The 19,174-nt window shown below is 43.6% G+C and overlaps 1 protein-coding gene across 8 annotated transcripts in view; it reads left to right on the forward strand.

Moving 5' to 3' along the window:
* PTK2B (protein tyrosine kinase 2 beta) overlaps window positions 1-19,174 on the forward strand; it is a 128,100-nt gene that overhangs the window by 82,122 nt on the left and 26,804 nt on the right. For all 8 annotated transcript variants that reach the window (XM_004579083.4, XM_058670046.1, XM_058670042.1 and 5 more), the window contains 3 exons: window positions 9,326-9,504; window positions 9,992-10,079; window positions 11,219-11,298. In XM_004579083.4, the coding sequence (XP_004579140.2) occupies window positions 9,326-9,504; window positions 9,992-10,079; window positions 11,219-11,298 (347 nt within the window). The remainder of the gene's footprint in view (window positions 1-9,325; window positions 9,505-9,991; window positions 10,080-11,218; window positions 11,299-19,174) is intronic.

A 19,174-nucleotide genomic window follows, 5' to 3' on the forward strand; every position in this document is an offset into this window, starting at 1 on the left:
ATAAAGCAATAAACCACTGTTCTGAAATGGAAGAAAAGCCATTGAAACTCCAATGTTTGCAAGAAAGCATGAGGAAGGCTTTAACTCCAGGTTGTGAGCTGTGAGCAGTCCAAGTGTCTGAGTTTCAGTGCCTGAAAGCCATCACATGAGAGGAAGTAACGACCTTCCCATAGCAATAAAGGGGCAGGGGAAGGGACTTCTCTAAATAATGATTGATAAAATTGAGAGCACTTTCTTTTTGTCATATTACATATGGCAATTTAGTGAGGAGGTAAGCATCTTACTCTGTTACTTGTAAAAAATTATTCATTAATACAGAAAGAAATATTGACTCATTAGTGACAGCTGATGGGCCGTGGGTAGAGTGCTGATTTGCTGTTCCCAACATTTGTGAGAGAATATCAAAGAAGTGGCAGAGAAGAGGGGGAAGGCGAAGCTAATTCAAAGCCAACCTAGGCAAGATGGCTGCAAACCTCAGCACCTGCTCTCTCTGCCTCTCAAATTGTTATTTATTTGAAAGACAGACACACACAGATCAATCTTCATTTGCTGGTTCACTCCCTAAACGCCCTCAAGGGTTGGGGCTGAGTCAGGCAGATGCCAAGAGTTGAGAACTCAGTTTGGATCTCCAAAAAGGATTCAAGAATCCAGCCACTTGAAACATTGCCACTGCCCCCAGTGTGTGCATTAGCAAGAAGCTGGACTTGGAAGCAGAACTGAAACTTGGACCTAGGCACTCTGATATGAAATGTTCGCATTCCATGAGACATCTTAAGCACTCTACCAAATGCCTTCTCCCAAATATTCTTTCTCCTACCTGACTCTGCGCCTACCTAAAGCTTCAGCCACATTCTTCTTCGTACATAATAATCACAAGCATTTCTGCAGGAGATGGCAGTTGGCACAGAGCTCCTGGCTATGCCTTGTAGAGTATTTGTGTAACAGATAGCTGCTGATGGCTTGAATGAACAAGCCATTCTGCTGATCAGTAGAACTAGATGGGGAACTGCAGGAAGGAAATCATGGCTTTGGGAGCTCATTATCGTACTAGAAAGAAGTATGATTCAGAACTGGGTCACACCCGGGTTTATGTGAGTCCAAAGTAAATGCTCATTCTGTGTCACTATAAACTTGAATGTGCTGCTCCCAGTCGTACCTGAAGGGCACACATTGTAATGCAGTTCTGAGATAGTGTGTTCTGAAGTTAGCTCACATCTCACAGTTTGTGGACCCAATGCACAGGGATGCTCCTCTTCTGAGGCCCCAGCTGTAAACTGCAGGGCTTCCAAATCATCCACACTTCTGATCAACTGACTATAAATTTCAGGGTTCCCACTTTCCACTCAGGTTTGAATATTTGCCAAAAAACAGCTCACAGAAGCCAAGAAGGTGCTATGTTTATAGTCACATTTTTATCAAAAATAAAAACAAATGAAAATCAGCCAGATGAAGAAAAGGTTTGAGAGGATCCCAAACAGGAATCTTGGGTTGCATCACCCACCAAGAAGCTCCCCTGAGCTTTAATTGGGGTTTGTTGCTCAGGTATGATCCATGGATTGATCAAATCACTGGCCACATAACTGTACTTAATCCCCAGCTCCTCTCCCCTCTTTGGAGGCCTGGCTGATTGTCCTTGGGCTCAAATTCCAACTTCCTAATCAGTCACATTGTTGGCCTTTGCAACTGGGATAGCCCCTATCCTGGAAGGCTCTAGGGGACACCTTGACAATCTGCTCCTGAGCAATTCCAAAGGTTTAGGGCACCCTCCAAAGAGCCAAGAACAAAGAGCTACCACAATCTTTAAGATACAGCCTCATTACCAAGCTGTGGTGATCCTGGGGGTGGGGTGGTTGGCTCCCCAGGAGCTTCAGGTTTGCCTCTTAGGGAAGAAGCACCTGGGACGAGTCTGCCCAGCCTCTGAAAGCACATGTCATGCTCAGAAAACTTCCAAGGTCTTCCTTACCTGAAACCAACATCTGCCTTTTCTTGAAGATGTGCTGGGTGACAAGTCTTAATGAGTCTTCTCTTCAAGAAGCCGGAGTTCATCTCATCCCACAATGAGTAAACCAGAAGTTAGTTGCTCCTTAGAAGGACACTGGAAAAACAAACAAACAAACAAACAAACACAAAAACCTCTGGCTCAAGGCATGCCCTGAAGAGTTTCACCAATCTTGAAACCAAGAGTAAGATTGGGTCTGACCTCTTTCAGAGACTACCAAAGGACAGGAAGCATCAAGTCCTGAATGGCCTCTCACAAGTCTTACTTTTCCATTGGATATAGCATCTTTATCTTTATAGATAGCCGGACTCCCCCTCTGGAGTCTCTTTTCTCCGTTGATTTTGAAATTATCTCAAACTCATCAAGGAGTTGAATTAAGGCAGTGGTAAGAACTCTCATGAATCATCTTCACCCAGACTCCCTTATTGTTCAGGTTGCTCAAGTTTAGCATGGACCACATTTACCAGCTCTGTCTCTTCAACACACACACACAAACATGCCTACGATTATGGTTCTTTCTCTGAATTCTTTGAGCACACGTTCTATTGCTTCATTACCAAAATGATCCTGTGTTTATGTCTCCCAAATAAGGAAGTTCATTTACAGGCTATGACATAATCACACAAGTTGGCATTGCGCTGATACTACCATGCAAGCCATAGACTCCTTCCAAATTTCATCAGTTGTCTCACCAACATCTGTTCCATCTAGGAGCACACATCACTTGTTAATTGTCTTATCTCTTTAGTCGCCTCAAATCTGGAAGAGTCCTTCACTCTGAAAGAGGACAAGACCTTGTTTCCTACAGATTTCTGAGGAAGTCTGCCCTTCCTGTGCATCAAGGCAGGAAGCTCACTGTAGTTCCCTGTCTCAACACTGTCGTGCACTAACCCTGATGATTATTTATGATTATTCATGTCTGCCACACTCATCTGTGTTTGATTAGCACCTGAGGTGGATGTACTGAGATGATGTCAACACCTATTCACCCAACCTCTACCTTCCATTGGAGAAACATGCCTTAATCAACCAACATTGAGTTCATTCCACCCTTTCTTGTGCATTTATTAGATGACATTCTACTCTAAGCAAGAGTATTCCACTTTCCCCTGTTTATTCATCTTAGGTGCTGTCTTATTCAGTAGACTGTAACCCATTCCTATTGCGTATACCAAAATTTAGATTTTTCTTGGGATCAAGTTGATCCTCTATTATTATAAATGCCAGTATTTGCTAAACACATTTTATTTTCTGCCACAAAATGATGGCTAATTTTGTACTTTTTCACCCCAGCTAAAAAGGGATAACGAAAGAACTTGGAATCATTTTAACAGAGAATGGTAATTAGAAACTGCAACTGGGTGCTTGGCTTGTAACTCATAGGAAGTTGGGGGATGGGGTGTCTTTACAGGAAACAAGACTCAGTTCTCCTCAATTCTCAACCTTCCTCTCCCTCCTCTCTCTGTTTATCTCTATCTCATTTGCATCTCCCTCTTCCTTTCTGTCTCTTATTTTGCTCTCACTCTTGTTCTCCATCCCTATCTATTTTATCTCTATCTTCATCTTCCTATCAATAAAATGATAGCAAACACCAATATCTGGAATTCCTTTTCCACTTACTTGAAGTGACAGAGGACAGAAACTGGACCTGAAAAAGCCAGAAAGTTGGAGATGATCCCTCAAATAAATAAATTTTTAAAAATTAACAATGCCTTAGCTAATAGAAGCTTCAAAATATATGGACTATTTAGGACTGACACAAATATGCTGAAAGCTACAAAAAGTTACTAAAAGAAACTAAATATTGCCTAAATAACTACATATACCACATTCAAGTATTGATGATCTCAATGATTGATGGTCCCATTGAGCTACAAATTTAAAATGCATTTTTATTTGAAAGGCAGAATTGGAGACAGAAAAAAAGAAAAAGAAAAAGAAAGTGAATTCTTTCATCTGCTGGTTTACTCCCCAAATGGCCACAATAGTCAGCACTGGGTCAGTCTGAAGCAAGAAACCAGGAACTTCGTCCTGGTCTCTCATGTGGATATGTGGGCCCAATCACTTGGACCATCTTCTTCTGCCTTCCCAAACACATAACAGGGAGCTGTATTGGAAGCAGAACATCCAGATCTCGTACTGGTACCCATATGGAATGTTGGCACCACAGGCAGAGGCTTAATCCACATGCCATGGTAGCAGCTCCCATGCAGCAGACTTTGCACTAGAAACCAACAAGCTCATTCTAAAGTGTGTATGGGCATACAGCCTAACGCCCTTGGAGGGGCCATGGCAAAAGCCTTACCTTATTTGACCTCCAGATCTCTTCTGAAGCCATAGCAATGCAGATAGAATGATGTTGGCAAGGTATGCAAAAAGAGCAATACAACAGGTTTAGCGTTTAGAAAAGGGCCTAAATTTAGGTGGACAGTGGGTTTTTGACAGACAACTCATTTGGAAAAGCAAAGTCAATAACCAATGCTGCACAACTGTGGATCTGTAGGAACAAGATGAATTTTGATCCTACCTCACACACAAAAGTCAGTTCGTGATGCATCACAAACAGAAATGTAAAAGGTAAGACTATTAAGTCTATAAAAGAAGTCATAGGATATCTTTACCACGTGGGGCAGATGAAGATCTAGCAGGCTGCTGAAAGCACTGGCTATGAAAGAAAACATTGATAAATTATACTCTGTCAAGATTCTGGTAAAGAAGTGAATAGTACATACACTATCGACCTGGAAAAAATAGTCATAAACCATATCACACAAAGTACTTTTATCTGGAACGTATAAAGACCTCCTACACCTCAATAATAAAGAGACTACTGAAAGAAAATAGGTAGAGGATCTGAATAAACATTTTGAAGAGAAAGGTATATAAATGGCCCACAGGCAGATGAAAATATGCTGAATTCTGTTAGTCATCAGGAAGATGCAAATTAGCAGCACAATGAGATACTACTTACTATACACACCCGCTAAAATGCTAATATTAAAAAGATTGACAATAGCAAATGTTAATAAAGATAATGTAAAACAGAAGTCTCAAGTGACAAGACAAATATAAAATAGAATAATATTGGCAGTTTCTCATAAAGGCAAATATCATCTACCTTTGATCCTATAATTCCACTCCTCACACTGTATCTAAAGGAAGTAATACACAAAATTCTCACACATTGATGTTGATGATAATGTAATCAACAGTAACCAAAAATTAGAGTTACCGTGGTGTACAGCATCAGGGGCCTGAACAAGTAGATTATGATTCGTTTACAAAGTAGAATATTACCCACCAGTTCAAGTACAAGAGTACTTCCAAAAATTCATAGAAAAAAACAGACAGGTGTTACAGCTCAGTAGGTTAGGCTACTGTTGGGAAGGCCCACCTTTCGAGTCTCATCACCACTTCCAATCCTTGCTGCACACATGTGAGACTTGGATGAAATCTCTAGGTCCTAGCTTTGATCTTACCCATCCCTGACTATTACTGGCCTTTGAGAATTTGGGATTGAACAATAGGAGAAATTCTCTCTCTCTCTCTCTCTCTCTCTCTCTCTCTCTCTCTTTAAAATTTCATCTGAAATGAAATTAAAATGCAATTTATTTATTTATTTTGCAGAAACCTGAAATACAAGCAGATGAATGGCTTCAGAAAGATCATGAAGGGCATTATGAAATGGCTCAGTGCCTGAATCCTCGTCTTGCATGCACTTGGATCCAATATGGGCACTGGTTCACGATCTGGCTGCTTCACTTCCCATCCAGCTCCCTGCTTTTGTCCTGGGAAAGCAGTAGAGGATGGCCCAAAGCCTTGGGACCCTGCACCCACATGGAGTTCCAGAAGGAGCTCATGGCTCCTGATTTCAGATCAGCTTAGGCTTGACCATTGCAGCCACTTGGGGAATGAGCCAGTGAATGGAAGATCTTTCTCTGTATCTCCTTCTCTCTGTAAATCTTAAAAAAAAAAGTTCATGGAAATTGTGGGCCATGAAAAAAATATATGTGTGAATTTCAAAAACAAATTTTGGTACAAGATAAAACTTATGTTTTAATTCTGTTCTTCACTCAAGTTTTTTCAATGTCCTCAAGTACAACATGGATGAATTCAGATATACCAAGGGAAAAAATCTGGACATACAGAAATATGATGTTTGGGTATGAGCACTGTGGCACATAGCAGGTTAAACCACTGCTTAGGACACCTGCATCCCATATCACAGGACCTGGGATCCAGTTCTGCCTCCACTTTTTTTTTTAAAGATTTATTCATTTTATTACAGCCAGATATACACAGAGGAGGAGAGACAGAGAGGAAAATCCTCCGTCCGATGATTCACTCCCCAAGTGAGCCGCAATGGGCCGGTACGCGCCAATCTGAAGCCAGGAACCAGGAACCTCTTCCAGGTCTCCCACGCAGGTGTAGGGTCCCAAAGCATTGGGGCGTCCTTGACTGCTTTCCCAGGCCACAAGCAGGGAGCTGGATGGGAAGTGGAGCTGCCGGGATCAGAACCAGCGCCCATATGGGATCCCGGGGCCTCCAAGGCGAGGACCCCAGCCGCCAGGCCACGCCACCGGGCCCCTGCCTCCACTTTTGATACAACTTCCTGCCAGTACACCTGGGAGGCAAGAATGATGGTCCAAATACTAGGGTATCAAGCCTCATTTAGGAGGCTCACATGGAACGTCTGACTCCCATTTCAGTCCCAACCCATTCCTGGCTGTTGATTTTTAGAGTGTGAACCAGCAAATGGAAGATTCTCACTAATATGCATTCATTCTTTTGCATGGTCTTTTTTCTCTTTCTCCATTCTCCCCTCTCTTTTTGTCACCCTGTCTTTCAGATAAATGCCATTTTCTAACTTCATTTATATGTGATTCTAGAAAGTGCAAAGTAATTGGAATAAAAAGGTAGAGTTGTGTGCAGTTGTCTGGAGTTGAGGGTGGGAATGGGCTATGGAGACAGCAAAGACTACAAGAGAACTCTTGAAGAGTTTGTAAAACTCTTTATCTTAGCTGTTGTGTGGGTTACACAGATGTGTTCAAGTATCAGATTTGTACAGACAAAATTGTGCAGTTTAGTGTATATAGATTTTACTTGAACACAAGAGCTACAAAGAAATTCTAGTTGAGTCACAGCTAGGGAGTAGGCGGTGGTATAGATGAAGCAAGAATGGCAAACTGCTGGTCATTGTTGAAGCTGTGTGAAGTGTACAAAGGGATCTATTATGCCCTTATTTTTATATTCTCTTTAAATTATTTGTAATAAGCAACACGGGATCCTAGCCTAGGGAAATCAGACATTAGCTGATTTCAACTGGGTGGAGGAAGGGTCTGAGTTTAGATATGCGGAGGTGGGGACTCCAGTTGGGGCTCAGAAGCAACAGGGGCTCTGGGTGATATGTCAGGATGAGCAAGATGATCTATGAAGGAGAAATGAATGGACAGAGTGATAAAATTGGCTGCTTCATCACCTTGAACTCCACCGTCTACTCATGCCCCTCTCCCTGTGGAGGTGTCATTCATTGCAGTTTTCTCCATGCTAAGACCCAGTCCTGATTCCTGTGGGATTTGTTACAATTGCGCATCCTGTAGCTCAGTTTTCCCATCTACCTCACCAAGTAGTAATTGACCTTTTGGTTTGGAACTTTTTTCTAACAGGTGCTTTTCAGTCTAAGTTTTTCTGGCTTTGAGGCTTTCTAGAGCCCAGAAGGACCAGCAGGAGGCAGCAGGAATATATACATGCTGACCTAGGCAGACAGATAATTGGGCACTCCTACAGTATTATTTATTTTATTTATTATTTTTTTTAATTATTTATTATTTAACTTCAGTAATTACATTGTATTATGTGACACAGTTACATAGATACTTGGGTTCTCCCCACCCCTCCCCAAACCCTCCCACCATGGTGGATTCCTCCACCTTGTTGCATAACCACAGCTCAAGTTCAGTTGAGATTTCCCCATTGCAAGCGTATACCAAACATAGAGTCCAGTATCTTATTGTCCCGTCAAGTCCAACGGCTTCTTAGGTATACCCTCTCTGGTCTGAAGACAGAGCCAGCAGAGTATCATCCCAGTCAATTGAAAGCTCCAACATACCATCAGCAAAAATTTACATCAGTATTATTTAAATGTGAATTTGATGTTTTTCTAGAAGAGATGGAAACCTTCTTTTTACTCCAGTTAAGAGATTCTTGCATGTGACTGACTAAATTTCAAGATTCTGTGGAGTTCTGTTTAAAAAAAAACATAAAATCTAAGCAATCAAGTGTCCCACCTCTTCCTGGTCAGATAGTAACCTTCTGTGCATCATTCAGTCTTTAGACTAGTATAGGCTTGTCATGCACAGTGTAAAGACAAGAGATAGGTCAATGCCTGCAAGTTTTAAGATTTGCCTCCAAAGCTGCTTTCAGGAGGAGACTCAGCTCACGCATTAATTGTTTGTGGGGATACCCAGGAAACCTGACTTAAAACGGTACCAAGGTGATTTCATAACCAGGCAGGACTGATAGAGGGGCTGTTGGACAGCTGCTCAGTTGGCCCTCTTGTTGCCCCAGCTCTGGCTCTAGGGCCAGGAGACTGTAACATTTGCCTGTTGGGCAGGTGGTCTACTTAACATCTGATAAACAAGAAGAAGGACAAGAGAGGGTCCCTGGTTTTTTGGTTTTTTGCCGGGACTCTGTTTCCTGTGCCCATTCTTCTTGTGTGGAGACCATGACAGTCAATTCCTTGATGGGAACCTTGTCTTTCTATCTTGTCTGGCCACACCATCGCATGAAGCAACTTTCCCAGCTGGGAATGCTCAGGTCCAATGACCCAGAGTTCAAAATTTCAGCTTAATTTCATGAGCTGTAATGACCTACATGGGTTTTCCATGAGCCAAATAGGAGTGTAACACCTGCTTCCCTGTGTCATACTCATTCAGTGAAAAATGGTTATGAAGTCCTGGCAGTGCCTGGTCCAGACATCCAGTATCAAAAGCTAAGTTGGAAAATTGAAGGTTTTTTTTTAGCAATTAATTAACTTGATGGGAATGCAGTGTCGAGTCCCAGATTCTGTGCTGTTTGTCTCTCTGCATTTTCTCTCTCACTCCTACTCTATCCTCTCTGCTCTTCTATCCCTGTCTCATTTCTCCAAACTGTTCATTCATCAGATACCACAAACTGGGTAGCAAGTCTTCACTAAGCGCAAGAGAATCAGAGATATAAATATTAAGATACCATCTTGCCCTCGGGATCGCACTTCTCGGAGCAGAATGAAAATTGTGAGAGACCAGGAGAGGACATTCCTGAGTCATGCCCCTCTTGTCTTCATAGGAGATCATCACCTCCATCCTGCTGAGTGGGCGGATCGGGCCCAACATCCAGCTGGCTGAGTGCTATGGGCTGAGGCTGAAGCACATGAAGTCAGATGAAATCCACTGGCTGCATCCACAGATGACAGTGGGTGAGGTTCAGGACAAGTATGAATGTCTACACGTGGAAGCTGAGTGGAGGTAGGAATAAGGGAAGATGCATGTGGGGTACTGGCATGCTGGGAGGTCTTCCCTTATAGTTCTCTGCAACCTCAGAATCATGTGGAAAATCTGAGCTGTCTTCCAGGCTTAATTCTCCTGAATATCCAATACATATATTTTCCAAAGTCTGACACAGCCTCACAGCATATCCACGTTCCTGGGCAGAGCTCTAGGACTGTCTTCAGACAGGATGTTGGTGGTGCTATGGTAAAGGACACCAGAGTGCAGGGAACAATGGAAAGCCCAGGTTAAGGGCTAGTCTGTGAACCTACACAAGAGAGTTAATTGAAGGCTCCCTGTCTGTTGGTCCTCTGCCCAACCACAGAGATGAGACAGAGGAATCAAGACCCGAATCCATGGTCAGGAGCCTTCTGGGCAACTCTGCATGCCAGAAGTTGGGCTTGCTTCTGTCCTTGGTGTCCTGCTTCCCCTATTGACGCCAGAGAATCTGATTGTCCTGTTGCAGGTATGATCTCCAAATCCGTTACCTGCCTGAAGACTTCATGGAGAGCTTGAAAGAAGACAGGACCACGCTGCTTTACTTTTACCAACAGGTAAAAAAGTACAAGATTCATCCATCCCTAGGGTCCCAGCACACCTTAAATGCCAAGTATTCTCCATTCCCTCTTAGGCAGGTGGAAATACAAAGCCCAGAATGTGGATAGCCAGGTCCAAGAAACTTTTCTTAAAAATATTCCTGGCTGCATTGCTTTCCTCTTCTGTTATTTAAGTGTCACTTGCCTGCCTCATAGCTCCCAGCCCCCCATTCCCTGGAATTTTCTAGTGACCCAGGGGACCTGGCTTGTGAAGCAGGATGAACAGGTCCAAAGAGAAGCCTGCAGTACTTAACACCCAAACTTTGCAGTCTGACTTACCTGGTTTCTGGCCCAGCTCTGCCATCTTTTTAGAGCCTTCATTTACCTGCATGAAGTTGTTCTATAAAGTGGAAGTTATACTAGCAATGATTCCTATTTTATATTGTTGTTGTGAAGACCAAGTGATATCATGGCAGTGGTCTGGTAAATTGGCTTTCAGGGGGAAAGAAAAAAAAAGCCCTGACTTGTAGCCCTTGCTGATTTCTATGATGTAAATACTATGTAAATACTAAGCTATGAATATAATGTTCACCACCTTGCGAAACTTCTGAGAATGTAACAGCTGACTCTTGTGAGCTGTTTGGAGATTCTCTGAAACACCGCTAGATGTAGTATACATGAAGTGTGTAGCATAGTGCCTGCACAGAGTAAGCTTGGAATCCAAGCACATGGCTGTCATTGTTGTGTGTCTGATCTTAACTCCTTCCTGCTATGTTAGAGACCAAATCAGACTTTTCTTGAGTCATGGATGATATTTGTACCAACTTATCAAGAGATCTTTGGATAAATTACTGGGTCCTCCCCAATTCTGTTTCCTTTTACCCAGAATGAGGGACCAAAGAGGATAAACTAGAGAATGTATGTGGAAACTCCTTACCAATCCACAGCCCTTAGAGGAATAAGGTTCTAGAGGGAGGCGGAGGCACCACTGAGAGAGTGCCCCTGTTGTAGTTCCCATGTGTGCTCCCTGGTTGGTTGTGGTGTGTGGGTACAAGGCACAGCTCCAGGAGACAGACTGGGTTTATCTCCTGAGGCCTGTGCTCATGGAAGTGAGGGATGAAGGTGTGAGTCTGACCCTGGACCTTTCTCCCTGTCAGCTCCGGAATGACTACATGCAGCGCTACGCCAGCAAGGTCAGCGAGGGAATGGCCCTGCAGCTGGGCTGTCTGGAACTCAGGTATGTGACCTCAAGCCCTTCCTGGAAGGGTGCTATGCTGGCCTCTGGACTTCAAGGACTTTCTTCAGGTCCAGGGTGGCACACAAGAATTGGTATGTGGAAGAGCCAGGAAGGAAATTTAGACCCAGGGACCAGTGGAAGGAAAAGCATAGACCGGAGAATCATGGGAGTGACTTGGAGGTGTAGGTTGGGGCCAGTGGTAGAAAGCACCACCAATAGAATGGTCATCTAATAATGCTGTTTAGAATAGCATCATTTGAATAACAGTCTGAGAAAATAATTCTGTTCTTGGTTATTGGAGGCCCTTGTGCTTTGGAACAGAGGAAGTTGATGTGAATAAACCTGGGCCCAGCCTCATCATGACCAAGACAGCACCATTCAATTTCACCATCCACCTCCTTCTTACCCAGCCCTTTCTCTGTATCTCCTGTTTTAGGACAGTAATTTCAGTATGTAGTTCAAACTCATAATCTCTTGGCAGCATAATAAACCAGAAAACCCCTCCCCCAACCTTGGGAACTCTTGTTTGGTAGATTTGGATGAAACTTTAATGTTTATTTACTTATTTGTAAGTGGGAGAGAAAGAGAGAAAAAAAAAACGTTGCAATACCCAGGGCTTGGTCAGGCCAAAGCCAGGAGCCAAAAACTCCTTCAAGGTCTTCACACTAGGTGACAAGGGCCCAAGTGCTTGTACTACCTTCTGCTGCTTTCCCAGGTACATTAGTAGGAAGCTGGGTCAAAAGTGGAATATCCAGTACTCAAACCAGTGCTCATATAGGATGATGGCATTGCAGGCAATTGTTTAGCCTGCCACATCAGCCCAGCCCCTAGAGTATGTTTTAGACCTGAGCCACCCAGCCCTCCTGTGATTTGGATGAAGCCGACCTCAGCAGAGTTGGCAGATTTTCAGGAGCACTGCATATCCTGCTTTGCTGAATACTTGATTCCAGGGCAGAGTTTTAATCTTATTCCTAACCCTAAAGGTTAAAGAGGGTAGAGTCGCTACTCTTTCTACAGAGTCGGAAGTTACGACCTCATATGGGGTCTCAAAGACAATACTGATGGGTTCCCCTGGTGAGGAGCTGTGTGTTGGGAAGGTAAGGGTCTCACTTTGATTTTAATATCTCAGTGGGTTTTCATGACAAAATAAATCGAAGGCATTCCTGAGGGGCCAGTTCAAAGACAAGCCACCTCATTGCCTTCTGGTGATCTCAGGAGCTCAGTGCTGGCAGTCCTGGGGCCGTCTGTGGAGCATGCACCCTTGTATGCATCCCAGAACCACAGCTCCTCCAACCTGCATTGTGACCCACAGAATCTCCCCATCAAAATTAGCCTCACCTTTGCCGTTTTATGCATGGACCTCACATCCAGGACTCTGGTTTTACTTTACCATTCCAATAATTATTGCCTCTCAATCGTTCATTTATTAGCAAAAGCACAGCATAGAGATGATCCATTAACACCCTGTCTCGTATTTTTATGGCTTTGAGTCATTCTCACGTTATCATTAATGGTGGATTAATGGGTTGGAGGACTAGCAAGATGTTGAGGTGCTGTAGTACATAGTATTGCCGGGAGTGTGCAGTCTAGTAGTGTCTGCTGTTTAACCAAATCAGGATTACTGTCAAGGCTACATTGTTTCATGGGAAGGCTGAGCTGTTTCACATCTCCCTGAGAGTAAATAGAGTCAGACAGTTTCTATTCTCACCCTTCAGCCAATGAAGTACAGGAAATATATTAGGGAGAGAAGATGAGGAAGCACCTGATTCATAAACCTAACCAAAGATTTTCAGCATCAATAATTTTGCAAGTTGAATACAAAGCCATGTGTCATAATGGGTAAGTTTAAAGTCAAGTTGTATTTCCTACAAAGGGATTCAGTTACATTTCTGAAAGTCAAGTCATTAGGCTGAATTTTCTGACTGTGGCTGTTGACTGCAAAGGTTCATAAAATAGGAGTGTTCCTAAAAATCTCCAGCAATGGTTCCTTGTCCTATTAACATCATGGATTGCTATCACCTATATACAGATAAATGTTACCTTCAGGGGAAAAATTAATGTATCCTTCTTTAACTTGAAAAATAAAAATGGGGTACATATGAAATATGAGATTAATAAAATAATTCCTTAGTGCAATCAATTCTTCTCAAGAATCAGTTGGGTATGAGTAAAAAGCCAACTATTACCACTGGCAAGTGTAAGAGCTGGGATTTGGGGCAAATCAAGCCGGACAAGGCTACAACACTTGTTGGCCTGAATGTAGGCTGGATTGGAGACAAGCCAGGCTGGGTAGACTGTACTTACAGGTACATGCTTAAGCCAGAGTGGGTGAGGGTTGATTGGGCTTTGCTGCAGGATCAGCTAGTAGACACTGGCACAGAGGGAAGACTCTGTTGAGCTGAACTGCAGTACCATCTGGAGAGTGCAAGATCCAGGAGTGGGAGTGAGCCCATTAAGAAAATAGTGAGCACCTCCCTCTTGGGTTGCCACTCCAACTGGTGAGCATGAGAACCAGGCCTGGGACAGGCATGACTAGCCAGAGAGTGGCACCTGCTGGCACATGTGTGGGCTGTATAGGGGGCCAGTTGGGTTGAACTAAGCTTCAGTGCCCATTGACATGTATGAAAACTGAATGGGATGTGGGGCAGACTGGACCAGTCTGCTGTACATAATGGTAAGCACAAGAACCAGGGCAGTGGGTACACCTGGTGGGGGTTATTGTGGGTCACTCCAACTAGGAGTAGGGGACAAGTGTGCAGTGGGCAAGATTGATCTGGAATGCAACACCCATTAGTTGGCATGGAAGACAAGGCTGGAGACAACTGACCCAGCAATTGCAACTAGCAGCGTGTGCATAGGCTGATTTGGGCGATGGACAATACCGGCCCCTCTGTTGGCAATGCACACATGAGAATCAGGTCTGGAGTCACCTCAGGTGAAGTTTCTTTGGGAATCCCCCCAACTGAACCACTGGGCTCAGAATTCCAACCATGGAGAAAATTGCAGGTTCTATGGTCTGACTGTGGAATGCTTGTGTCAGAGCTTGGCCCCCTCAGTGGCTTAGATGGAGCAGAGAACAGCAGATCCAGACGCACATGGAAGATATGGCAGTACACTGGAGCCTGTAGAGGACACCTGGAACCATAACAGAAGATGGAAGACAGAACAAATTAATCAACTACCCGAGCCAAGAGTTGGCAGTAAAAATACCTGGGCAAACGGAAACTCTAAGGTGAATTGTGTCAGCCAGTGGAGTCTGGAGAAATTTCATCGTGGTTGGAGTGGCAAAATCAGCAGCAATACAGAACTGTTGGACTATCAAAACCACTTGAGCAGGACCACACTGGGGACCCTGGGATGGCTGGGAGGCGAGGTGTGGCTTCTCCCCCAAGAGTCAGGAAGGAGAAAAAGAGAATGTGAAAAACAATGGTCTCACCCACTGTCCTCTAGCTCTTAACCCTTCACATCCTAATCAAATATGTAAAATGATCAAAATTAAATGTATACAATTAAAAAAAGAGTAGAGGGCCATGGAACTGAGGAGAGGCTGTCTACATGTAGTCCTGGGTCTTCTATTTGTTGTGCTGCTCCAGGCAAGTCACTTTCTCCCTCTGCACCTCAGTCCCTTTGGGAAGTGAGGATGGTAACAATGGTAACCTTACAGGATTGCTGTAAGGAATTTCTAAAAGAACTTAAACCATTCAGAGCAATGGTAGGCCCAGAAGTTGTTCAATAATTATTCATTTTAACATTTTTTTCTCTTTGTCTTTAGTTTTTGGAGTAGCTTTAGGTTTACAGCAAAATTGAGATGAAAGGACAGAGATCTCTTATGCATCCCTTCCCCTGCACATACACTGCTTCCTCCGCCACCTGCATCCCCCTTCAGAGTGGTCCATTTTTTACCATCAGAACAGGCACATTGTTGAAACAGGGAGCCCACGGTTTGTGTCGGGGTTCCCTCTTGGTGTTGTCCATTCCTGAGCTTGGACAGCAGACCTCCCATGAGTGCATCGTGCAGAGTAGTTCCTGTTGTAAAATCCTCTGTGCGCCAGCTTTTCATCCTGTCTCACCATCCTTGACAAGCACTGTTGTTACAGTTTCACATTTTCATTTAGCTGTAATGGCCCAAATTACAAATTACAATTTTTATTGATTTTTAGAGATTCTTTGTAAATGACAAAGTTATTATTTTTCCCAACTTTACCCCTGCAAATTAAAACTTGAAATTCATGACTTAAATGCTAGAGATGAGTCCCTTCCTGGTTTGAGAAAACAAACAACTTTCCACTCTTGACCTGTGACAGCCAGAGTTCTTTCCCAGGCACTGGCCCAGTAGAGGCCCAGAACACCTTCAACTAAAAAAAAATCAGAGTGAATGCAAACCAAATAATAACAGATAAGTAAATATTTGAAAAAGAATAATCAGCTTGCTTTGCTTCAGAAAGAATTGCAGTTCATGGTTAATTTACAGATGTCGACCATGAGTTAACACTGACATTTCTGCTTAAAAGTAAAACACAACTCATTAGGTTTTGCAAAGATGCTTCTTTTCTGCTGTCCTTACCTGGGTATTAAACATAGGGCCTTAAGAGCTGGGTGGACACTGGAGGGCGCTCCCAGCAGGTCCAGCCTCCTTCAGAGATGGTAGTTGAGGCCCTTTTGTGATAACTGGGTGCTCATTTAATCAAAGCTGAGATGGGACTTGGGCCAGGAGATTGCAAAGTTCACTCTATCGCTGAGAGCAGTGCTTCTGGTTAGTGATAATGGCTGGGACTTCTGACTTCCCAATGATATTTAGTTAATCCAAATATCACAGATTGAGGTAAATTGGAACAATTGGATACTTTGTCATCAGAAAGGCTGACCGGCCATTAGTACATGAGAAGACACAATCAGGACATGGGGCATGAATGATGCAAGCTGCAGTCAGCAAATTGGGATGCATTATCTGAGCTTCCTTTTCCTAATAGAACACCATTCCATTTACTACCTCTTAATTATTCCAAATCTGCTGACTTTTCTTGTGTTTTAATTTCTCCATGTGAATTTCAACATGTTTGCCCTTCAGTTAGCTCCCTCCACTATATAAATTCCCATGTCTTCAGAATTCTTCGATCATGAGTCCCAAAGCTCATGCACGCATTCAATGATGACTGTGTACAAGGGATGACTTTGAGACCACTCATGTAGAGTAAGAAAGCAAACTTCATTCTCCCCTCCATGGATAACTCATCTCCTCTCTGGAACACTCATCTCCCCTTATCCAGCTTCGAGAACTCTTTTTTTAACCTGGAAGCTTTAGAAAATCTCTGAATCCAGTGTTACCTGCTAGTCTTCTGCATTCATGGGACAGCTCATTACATGAGCCTGTAACGTGGTGGTGCCTGGGAGCATGGCCATCTGCTCTTCCCGCTGAGCCTGGTCATGCAGCTCTCTGTCTTTACACCTGTTTGGCCTCCTCACTCAGCTTTTTATTGAACACAACATCCTCACACCTCTGTCTCTCTGTTCAACAATGCCACGTTCTCCCATGCTCAATTCTGGAGTCCCATCATGTCCTCATGATAAAGATTGGGACAGCCTTTGCCCAGCACAGAAGAGCCCAGGACATACTGGAACACACAGATTACCCAGAAATAATGAAACTCTTCTTTGTGAGTGAACATTTGCCAACATTTGTCCCCTTAGACTGAAATAATGGACTTCAGCAAGCCAATCTGCCTAGTTCCCTAGGAGAATCTTTTGGAGCACACTTAGCTTAGCAAGAATTGCAGGTGGTCGTGCTGTCTCTAACCAACACTTCACAGGCATTCCCTGTGGAGGGGAAGCAGATAACACTGATGTGGGACACTTTCTAAGGCTGTTGCGACTGGCCAAGTGGATCCTGATTGCTAGCCCTCTTGAAGTAGAAACAGTACTATGCACCCAGGGGAGGATCCTCCGTGGGCTTCTGCGGCCCTGGGGCTGAGTGCCTCCCTGTTACTCATCCTCGGGCTCCTAAGCATACTGATGAAGCTTAGTGTGCCCATGTATCCCTTCTTAGCTGCCACCTCTTGCCTGCTGTGTTGGACACCTAAAAATAATAAAGTGGGGTAGAGGAGATGCATTCTTAGCTTCCTGAACTCCCTCTTTCCCTCCTTGGATCAAATCCCCAGGGTTTGTCAGCTTCAGAAGCAGTGACATTTGGGTTGGCTAGCTCTCTGTTGTGGGTGTCTGAGGGTGGTCTTGAGCTGTCCTCGTCTCTACCTACTAGATGCTGAGATCACCACCACCACTCTGTAGCCATGACAGCCCAAACAGCCTCAGGTGGTGCTGGGTGGGGGTTCAGTCTAGGGTGAGGCATTGAAAGGCTTTACACTTGGACTTCATTTAGTTAGGCCCTAGAACAGTCACCTTTCACTGAAACACGCTTTCATGTTAGGACTTTAGTCTTTACCCACATTACAACAGGAGGGAACAAAGAAATGAATGAAATTAGCTTTTTATTTTTGGCAAAGTGAATGTTTTCTTTCCACCAGTGTCTCTTTAAACTAAAGGTTATTTGTGTATTTATGAAAGTCATAGTTACAGAGAGAGAAAGATGAGAAAGAGGTCTTCCATCTGCTGGTTCACTCCCCAGATAACTGCAACAGCCAGAGATGGGTGAGGCCAAAGCCAGGAACCAGGAGCTTCATTCATGTCTCCCATGTGGATAACAGAGGCCCAAACACTTGGGCTATCTTGTGCTGCTTTTCCCAGGCCTTTAGCAGGGAGCTGGTTTGCAAGTGGCACAGCCAGGATATAAGCCAGTGCCCGCAATGAGATGCTGGCATTGCAAGCAGCAACTTTATGCACTATACCACAATGCCAGCCCCATAGACTTTTTCAAAGTTTTTAATTTAACCTCAAATTTCTACTAAATGAAAATAGCCATAGTGATATGCAGATGAAAGAGACCACAGTATAGATCATGATAAAATATTCGCCTCAATTACATAGAATCTAAGAAAAGGATTAAAGTTAAGCCTCTGTAGCTCTTAGGTGACCGTTAAGGGAAAGGGATAAAGAAAAAGGCCTTTCATCAAGTAAATGTGTAAAGATGGAAATGGCCACTTTTCAAGTAATGAACCCAAAAAGATCGACTGAAATGTTAACGTTGCACTTGAACTGTACATAAAAGTCTTTGTCGGGCCTGGCGCTGTGGCCTAATGGCTGAAGTCCTCACCTTGAATGTGCCGGGATCCCATATGGGTGCCAGTTCTGGTTCTGGCACCTTCACTTCCCATCCGGCTCCCTGCTTGTGGCCTGGGAGGGCAGTTGAGGACGGCCCAAAGCCTTGGGACCCTGCATGCATGTGGGAGACCTGGAAGAGCTACAGGATCCTGGCTTCGGATAGGCATAGCACCGGCCATTGTGCTCACTTGGGGAGTGAATCATCGAACAGAAGATCTTCCTCTCTGACTCTCCTGCTCTCTGTATATCTGACTTTGCAATGAAATAAAATAAATCTTTAAAAAAAAGTCTTCATCAAAACATACATTTTATTTAATAAAGTGCTTATAAGTATCACCTTTGATGGCAGAGTTATAGATTTTCTTCTTCTGTTCCGTTAAGTTCCAAAATTTGTGTATGTACCACATTTGCTAGTTAGTTAAATGAACATGCTAATTTACATATTGCAGTATTTCAAAGAAAGCAAATAAAAAGAAATCACAGAGGTGCACATGTCAGAGGGAGTGGGCCTTCGTAGGCTGAGAACTTGAGCATTGTCTGCCTTGAGGCCTTTGGAAGTTGAGGTGGGAACATTTGTTTTTAGAGGAAACAGAGTTGATGAAGTTCACTCCTTGAAGCTTTTTTTTTTTAAAGTGAAGTAGATAACTCCTGTTTAACATGCAAT

Source organism: Ochotona princeps, chromosome 11 (assembly GCF_030435755.1).
Source record: "Ochotona princeps isolate mOchPri1 chromosome 11, mOchPri1.hap1, whole genome shotgun sequence".
NCBI lineage: Eukaryota > Metazoa > Chordata > Mammalia > Lagomorpha > Ochotonidae > Ochotona > Ochotona princeps.